Source organism: Rhincodon typus, chromosome 24, assembly GCF_021869965.1.
Source record: "Rhincodon typus isolate 14 chromosome 24, sRhiTyp1.1, whole genome shotgun sequence".
Taxonomy (NCBI): Eukaryota; Metazoa; Chordata; class Chondrichthyes; order Orectolobiformes; family Rhincodontidae; genus Rhincodon; species Rhincodon typus.
In genome coordinates, this window is record NC_063355.1 from 47327015 (window position 1) to 47336085 (window position 9071).

The 9071-nt window shown below is 46.1% G+C and overlaps 1 protein-coding gene across 1 annotated transcript in view; it reads right to left on the reverse strand.

Moving 5' to 3' along the window:
- Nucleotides 1–9071, reverse strand: part of LOC109920113 (scavenger receptor class B member 1-like) — a 45111-nt gene that overhangs the window by 35490 nt on the left and 550 nt on the right. Inside the window, exon 2 of the mRNA XM_048611772.1 lies at nucleotides 4574–4893. Within this exon, the coding sequence (XP_048467729.1) occupies nucleotides 4574–4893 (320 nt within the window). The remainder of the gene's footprint in view (nucleotides 1–4573; nucleotides 4894–9071) is intronic.

A 9071-nucleotide genomic window follows, 5' to 3' on the forward strand; every position in this document is an offset into this window, starting at 1 on the left:
GGAGAGGGTGCAGAATATTCTCAAAGGGGAGAGGGGCCAGCAGGAGGGTGTTGTACACGTTGGAACGAATGACAAAGGAAGAGAAAAGGATGAGATTCTGAGGAGAGAATATTTGAAGTTAGGCAGGAATTTAAAAGGAGGTCCTCGAGGGGAGTAATATCTGAATTACTCCCAGTGCCACGAGCTGGTGAGGGTAGGAATAGGAGGATAGAGCAGATGAATGCATGGCTGAGGAGCTGGTGCAGGGGAGAAGGAATCACATTTTTGGATCATTGGAATCTCCTGAATGTTCCCGTTAGGGTGAAGGGCAAGGCTGGTAGGTGTAGGGAATGCTGGATGACGAGAGAAATTGAAGTTTTGATCAAGAATAAGAAGGAAACATATGTCAGGTATAGACAGCAAAGGTCAAGTGAATCCCTAGAAGAGTATAAAAGCAGTAGGAGTATACTTAAGGGGGAAATCAGGAGGGCAAAAAGGGTACATGAGATAGTTTTGGTAAATAGGGTTAAGGAGAATCCAAAGGGATTCTATAAATACATTAAGGACAAAAGAGTAACTCGGGAGAGAATAGGGCCCCTTAAAGATCGGCGAGGCTGCCTATGTGTGGAGCTGCAGGAGATGGGGGAGATACAAAACAAGTATTCTGCATCCGTGTTTACTGTGGAAGTGGATATGGAAGATAGAGAACATGGGGAAATAAATAGCGACATCTTGAAAAATGTCCATATTACAGAGGAGAAGGTGCTGGATAGCTTAAAACGCACAAAGGTGGATAAGTCCCCAGGACCTGATCAGGTGCACCCTATAAGAACATAGAACATAGAATAGCACAGCACAGTACAGGCCCTTCAGCCCACGATGTTGTGCTGAACTTTTACCCTAATCCTAAGGTCTATCTAACTTCCACCCCTACCTTATACTATCATCCATATGCCTATCTAATAGCCGCTTAAATGCCCCTAATGAGGTTGACTCCACTACCCTCTCCGGCAATGCATTCCACGCCCCGACCACCCTCTGAGTAAAGAACCTACCTCTGACATCTCCCCTATATCCACCTCCACTCACTTTAAAACTATGCCCCCTCGTAATTGCTACCTCCACCCTAGGAAAAAGTCTCTGGCTGTCCACTCTATCTATACCTCTGATCATCTTGTACACCTATAACTCTGTCGGAGGTGCCAGAAGACTGGAGGTTGGCTAATGTGGTGCCACTATTTGAGAAAGTTGGTAAGACAGGGAACTGTAGATTGGTGAGCCTGACATCCATGGTGGGTAAGTTTTTGGAGAGAAAGCTGAGGGACAGGATTTACATGTATTTGGAAAGGCAAGGACTGATTGGGGATAGTCAACATTGGAAATCATGTCTCACTAACTTGATTGAACGTTTTTGAAGAAGTATTGAAGAGGATTGATGAGGGCAGAGCAGTGAACATGATCTATATTGACTTCAGTAAGGCATTCGACAAGATTCCTCTTGGTAGACTGGTTAGCAAGGTTAGATCTCATGGAATACAGGGAGAGCTAACCATGTGGATACAGAACTGGCTTGAAGTTAGAAGACAGAGGGTGTTGGTGGACGGTTGCTTTTCAGACGGGAGGCCTGTAACCAGTGATGTGCCACAAGGATCGGTGCTGGGTCCACTGCTTTTTATCATTTATATAAATGATGTGGATGTGAACATAGGAGGCATGGTTAGTAAGTTTGCAGATGTCACCAAAATTAGAGACGTAATGGACAGCAAAGTAGAAGGTTACTTCAGGGTACAACAGGAACTTGATCAGATGGGCCAATGGGTTGAAGAGTGGCAAATGCAGTTTAATTTAGATAAAGCTCAGGTGCTGCATTTTGGACAGGCAAATCAGGGCAGGACATACATGCTTAATGGTAAGGTCCTAGGGCGTGTTGCTGAACAGACAGACCTTGGGGTGCAGGTTCATAGTTCTTTGAAAGTACAGTCACAGGTAGATAGGATAGTGAAGAAGGCATTTGGTACGCTTGCCGTTATTGATCAGTGCATTGAGTATAGGAGTTGTGAGGTCATGTTGCAGCTGTACAGGTATTGGTTAGGCCACTTTTGGAATACTGCACTCAATTCTGGTCTCCTGGGTATAGGAAGGATGTTGTGAAACTTGAAAGGGTACAGAAAAGATTTACGAGGATGTAGCCAGAGTTGGAGGGTTTGAGCTGTAGGGAGAGGGTGAATAGGCTGGAGTTATTTTCCCTGGAGCATTGGAGACTGAGCGGTGACCATATAGAGGTTTATAAATCATGAGGGGAATGGATAGGGTAAATAGCCAAGGTCTTTTCCCCAGGATGGGGGAGTCCAAAACTAAGATGTATCTAGACAGATACATGAATGGAGCAGGGAGCAGAGGGATACAGATCCTTGGAAAATGGGCGACAGGTTTAGATACAGGATCTGGATTGGTGCAGGCTTGGAGGGCTGAAGGGCCTGTTCCTGTGCTGTAATTTTCTTCATTCTTTGTTCTTTTTTCTAGAGGGAATAGGTTAAGGATGGAATTGCAGGGTTTTGAACCAGTGATAAAGGAACGACAATGTATTTCCAACTCAGGATGGTGAGTGGCTTTGTGGGGAACTTGCAGGGGGTGGTGCTTTCATGTATCTGCTGCCCTTGTCCTTCTAGACGGAAGTGGTCGTGTGTTTAAAAGGTGCTGCCTGAGGATCTTTGGTGAATTTCTGCAGTGCATCTTGTAGATGGAACAAAAAACAGAAGTTGCTGGAAAACTCAGCAGGTCTGGCAGTAACTGTGAAGAAAAATCAGAGTTAACTTTTTGGGTCTGGTGACCCTTCCCCAGTTCTAAGGAAGGGTCACTGGGCCCAAAACGTTAATTCTGATTTTTCTTCAGCGTTGCTGCCAGACCTGCTGAGCTTTTCCAGCAACTTCTGTTTTTGTTTCTGATTTCCAGCATCTGCAGTTCTTTCGGTTTTTTGTAGATAGTACACACTGCTGCTACTAATCATCGGTGGCGGAGGGAGGGAATGTTTGTGGATGTGGTGCCAATCAAGTGGGCAGCTTTGACTGGATGGTGTTGAACATCTTGAATGTTGTCGGGGCTGCACTCATCCAGGCAAATGGGGAGTATTCCATCACACTCCTGACTTGTGCCTTATGATGGTGGACAGGCTTTGGGGAGTCAGGAGGTGAGTTACTTGCCGCAGTATTCCGAGCTTCTGGCCTGCTCTTGTAGCCACTGTGTTAATGTGGAGAGTCTAGTTGAGCTTCTGGTCAATGGTAACCTCCAGGATGTTGATAGTGGGGGTTTCAGTGATTTTTTTTTCTTTATTCATTCACAGGATGAGGGCGACGCTGGCTAGGCAGCATTTATTGCCCATCCCTAATTGCCCAGAGGGCAGTAAAAGTCAATCACATTGCTGTGGATCTGGAGTCACATGTAGCCAGACCAGGTAAGGATGGCAGTTTCCCTCCCTGAAGGACATTAGTGACCCAGATGGGTTTTTCCGACAATCAACAATGGATTCATGGCCATCATTAGATTTTTAATTCCAGATATTCACCATACAATGTAATGGGACAGTGGTTAGATTCTCTCTTATTGGAAATGGTCATAACTTGGTATATGTGTGGCGCGAATGTTACTTGCCACTTGTCAGCCCAAGCCTGGATATTGTTCAGCTCTTGCTGCATTTGAAAATGGACCGCTTCAGTATCTGAGGAGTTCTGAATGGTGCTGAACATTGCACAATCATCGACAAATCCTGACCTTACGATGGAGGGAAGGTCATTGATGAAGTAGCTGAAGATAGTCCTTGAGGAACTCCTGCAGAGATGTCCTGGAGCTGGGATGACTGACCTCCAACAACCACAACACATCTCCCTATGTGCTAGGTATGACTCCAACCAGCGGAAGTTTGCCTTCGATATCCACTGATTCCAATCTTGCCAGGGCACCTTGATGTCACACTTGGTCAAATGCAGCCTTGATGTCAAGAGCTGTCACTCTTCCTTCACCTCACTTGCTCTCTCACCACCATCATCTGCTCAGTTCCAGTCTGAAGAATCTTCTAGTTTTCAACACCCAATCGGGTTTTATACTCATCATTGAACCTGACTCATTTAAATTGAGCTTTGTTGCATTGGCTAAATGAATACTAAAGATTTGGATCGTGTACAAACTTTGGTCTGAAATTAAATTTATAACAATCACAATTTAAAGAGTCATTAAACATTTCACAAAATATTAACATTATATTAGTCTAGAAGGTTAATTTATGCAGGCATCAGATAAGAAAGCTATTAAAGAATCTGATAGTACTAAGGTTAATTTCTTTGATACAGTATGTTGACTCAGCCTCTAGAAAGTGAAAGAACACTGTGCTTTGATTGGGAAAGAGTAGCAGGATCCAGGGACAAGCCACCACGTTGCTATCAAATGCAGCTAGCATTTCAGTTTTCAGTCTTCACTCCCTGTGACCTTAGCCAGGGAGGATGAAAACTAACTCAACATGAATCACAATGTAACATTAAAGAGGGAAAAGAGGGTTTAAAAAGGATGGAGGAAGCACTGAGTAGGAAATCAGAAGGTTAACTGGGGTGAGAAGGACAGCTCTAAAGCATGGTATAGGTTCAGTGCAGGTAGACAGTGTTGTCGCTTGGTCACTCGGGCCGGGGTACGGCACGGACACTCGGGCCGGGGTACAGGAGGGTCACTAGGGCCGGGGTACGGGAAGGTCACTGGGGCCGGGGTACGGCACGGACACTCGGACTGGGGTACAGGAGGGTCACTCGGGCCGGGGTACCGGAGGGTCACTCCGTCTCTTGGACCAGGATAGAGTGCGGACAGTCCAGCTTGTGTGCAGTAGACGATGAAACCTTTATGGAAATATGGTGTCAGGGAGAATGCACTGACCTGCCCATTAAAAAACAACAACATTAGAACCAAATCTCCCCGAATACAACATGTTTGGGAAAGATAGGAAAGGAATAAAAAGTGCTGGGTGTAGTATTAATTAAGAACATTTTGGTGCTGGAGAGAGAATATCCTCGAAGGGCTAAGGACTGAGTCCGTTTTGATTGAGCTCAGAAACAATGAGGCACCTTGAGAGGATTGTATCTATTCTAGGCCACCAACCAATGGGAAAAATACAGAGGAACGAATTTGCAGAAATTTTACAGAGAGTTACAGACACAGTACAGTAAGCATAAAGAGGAAACTTTAAATATCCTTTTTTATTCTTAAATGAGACGGGAGCATCACTGGCAAGGCCAGTTATTTTTTGTTGTCCATCTCTAATGGTCTTTGAATTGATTGGCTTGAGGCCACTCAGAGGGGAGTTAAGATTAACCATATTGCTGTAGGTAGGAATCCTGTATAGGCCAGACAAGGAAGGACGGCAGATTTCTTTCCCTAAAGAACATTAGTGAACCAGATGGGGATTAGTGTTAAATAGGACAGGATCAGTGTAAGGAACATGGAGAGGGTGCAATTCCAAACTTCATTCAGCACAATTTTCTATCTGTATATTTCCATTTCCCTTTCCCTGCTTCAGTGTTTACTTATAACCTGTCACATCAATAACAGTTGATGACCTGAAACATTAACTCTGATTGTGTCTGACTGGATGATCCCAGATTCACTAAGTATTAAGGTTAGGGTTAGATTTAGGATTAGGGTCAAGGTTGGCATTAGGATTAGGATTGCGTTAAGGTTAGTTTTAAGATTAGGATTATTGTTCAGGTTAGGGTTTATTTGCAGAATTTTCTGTTTTTATTTCATGTAAACGCTGCCCTTCTGGGAACTGGATTTGAAGTCTCTTGGGTGATTTTTCAACCTGTTGGCCATTCCTCCCTGCTGTCTGAGCTAGGATTCACTGCTTTCATCCTACACATCCCTCAATCTCACTGGGCACTTTGAGGCTGCTTCACGGGATGGTGACATTATATCTGGCAAAAACAGGGACAATGAGTGGCAGGGAGTCTCCCAGGAGAGAAAAGGGTTGGTTTGGAGTTTGGGGGGTGGAGGGGAGGAGACAGTTTGGGGTTGTGTGTGGGTTTAAGAGGGTAGCCTGACTTTGGGACAAGGTGGGATCCAGAAGGAGCAGTGCGTTTGGGGGAGGAGTATGTGGTCTAGAGAGGGTGCTGTGTTTGGGTGGGGTTGGGGTCTTGAGGTGGAGCTGGGCTCAGGGACAGTGTGGGCTCAGAGGGACAGTTGGACTCGTGGTCAGGGGGATTTCAGAGACTTTGTCGAACACAGGTTTCAGGGGATGCAGGCATCAGCGAAGGATCCAGATTTTCCTAAAACCCACCTGAGCCATGGGTTCATGGGTTCTTCCTCCGACCTATGCCCTCCTCCCACCTCAAGCCGCACCCCCAACTCCTACCTACTAACCTCATCCCGCCCCCTTGACCTGTGCGTCCTCCCTGGACTGATCTATCTCCTCCCTACCTCCACACCTACACTCACCTCTACTAGCTCCATCCCCGCCTCTTTGACCTGTCTGTTTCCTCTCCACCTATCTTCTCCTCTATCCATCTTCTATCCACCTCCCCCTCTCTCCCTATTTATTTCAGAACCCCCTTCCCCTCCCCCATTTCTGATGATGGGTCTAGGCCTGAAACGTCAGCCTCTCTGCTCCTATGATGCTGCTTGGCCTGCTGTATTCGTCCAGCTCTACACCTTGTTATCTCATGTGTTGATGATACTGCAATTGATCTGAGATAATACAATGCAGTGTGAATCCTATTTCAAATGGACATAGATTCTGCCCATTTTACAGGTGTTTCATAACTGAATAGTGTGCGTCAGCTGAACTAAAATGAAGCCATTGATTTTTAGTTTAAAACAAGAGAGCAGCTTGGAAATTAGGCAGTTGTAGATTCACATAGTCTTTGAGAGTTTTGATTAGCATTTCCTTGTTTAAAGTTGCTTTTATATTTTGGTGTCATGATGGAGAGAGCTGAGTGTCCTAGAGAAAGGTGAGACTCTGTAACACCAATTTCAGATTCGGCATTCGACGGACTGAATAAAATAAGTTCTACATTGCAAATAAGGTCATTGCAGGGAATAGAGATAAAAATAATGAAATTATAGGCTATTTATCTGAATGCATAAAGCATCTGCAATACGACAGATGAACTAGTGGCACAATTAAACATCAATAAGTAAGATTTACATGGACATGGTCACAAGTGTAGAGACCAATACTCCAGAGTGCACAATATTTTGGAAAGACACAAGAGGACGGGTCATCCTGAGAATAAAGAACAACACCAAGGAATTTGGTGGAAAAGGAACAAGACTATGAGATAGAGTCAATAACAAGAGCTAGGAAACACTGGTGGCAGTATTTTATAGACCATCAAACAGTCATTCCACTGTTGGACATAATGTTAAATGAGAAACTGTTAGAGTCACGGCAGAATTGAGATTTAACACATGGAAACAGGTCCTCAGCTCAGCCTGTCTATGCACCTATCTACTCCAGTCCCATTTTTCAGCACTTAGCCCGTGCCCTTGTGCGCTATGGCATTTCAAGTGATCATCTAAATACTTAAACATTCTGTTGGTCCTGCCCCAATCATCCTTTTAGGCACTAACTTCCAGATCCCCACCACATTCTAGGTGAAAAATTTTACACCTTAAAGCCCCTCTGAATCTCTGGCTCCTTGCCTTGAAACTGTGCCCCCTGGATATTGATCCCTCTGCTAATGGGTAAGGTTTCTCTCTATCTAACATGTCTATACCTCTCAGAACTTGTTCACCTCAGTTAGAGCACCATCAGCCTTCCCTGCTGTGAGGAAAACAATCCCAGTCTATGTCATCTCAACTTCAGAGCTGAATTGCTCCAGGTCAGGCAATATCCTGGCGATTCTCCTCTGCACCCACTCAGTGCAATCACTTCCTTCCTATAGTGCAGTCTGGCCAGCTCGTCGATATATTCCTGTAGTCTAAGGCTTTCCTCCTTGCTATCTATCTGCCATATCATCAATTTTCATGTCATCTGTGAGCTTAGTGATCAACCCTTCTACATTCATGTGTAGATCATTAATGCACACAACAGATAGCACTGAAGCTTGTAGTATACCATTGGAGACAGGGTCACAAAAACATTCTTTCACCATCACTCTGTTTCCTGCCACTAAGCTAATTTTGAATCCAATTTGCCAAACCCGGACTGTAACTCTCTTACCCGGACCCTGACCCTCTCACCCGGACTGTACTTGGACTGTAACCCTCTCACTCAGGCTGCAACCCTCTCACCCGGACTATCATACTTCCACCCGGACTGTCATACGCTCACCCGGACTGTCATACTCCCACCCAGACTGTAACCCTCTCACACGGACTGTCATACGCCCACGCAGACTGTCGTACGCCCACATGGACTGTAACTCTCCCATCCGGACTGTAACGCTCTCACCCGGAATGAACCAGGACTGTAACCCTCCTACCTGGACTGTAATACTCCCACCTGGATTGTCGCACTCCCACCCGGACTGTCATACGCTCACCTGGACTGTCATACGCCCACCCGGACTGTAACCCTCCCACCCGGACTGTAACCCTCCCACCTGGACTGTAACCCTCCCACCCGGACTGTAACCTGCTAACCTGGAATGTCATACTCCCACCTAGACTGTAACCGTCTCACACGGACTGTCATACGCCCACACAGACTGTAACTCTCCCATCTGGACTGTAACGCTCTCACCCGGACTGAACCAGGACTGTAACCCTCCTACCTGGACTGTCATACTCCCACCCGGACTGTAACCCTCCCACCCGGACTGTCACTCTCCCACCCGGACTGTCACACTCTCAGCTGGAATGTAACCCTCCCAACCGGACTGTAATACTCCCACCCGGACTGTGACCCTCTCACCCGGACTGTGATTCTCTCACCCGGACTGTACCCGGACTGTGACCCTCTCACCCGGACCGTGACCCTCTCACTCGGACTGTGACCCTCTCACCTGGACTGTGACCCTCTCACCGGGACTGTGACCCTCTCACCCGGACTGTACCCGGACTGTGACCCTCTCACCCGGACTGTACCTGGATTGTGACCCTCTCACCTGGACTGTACC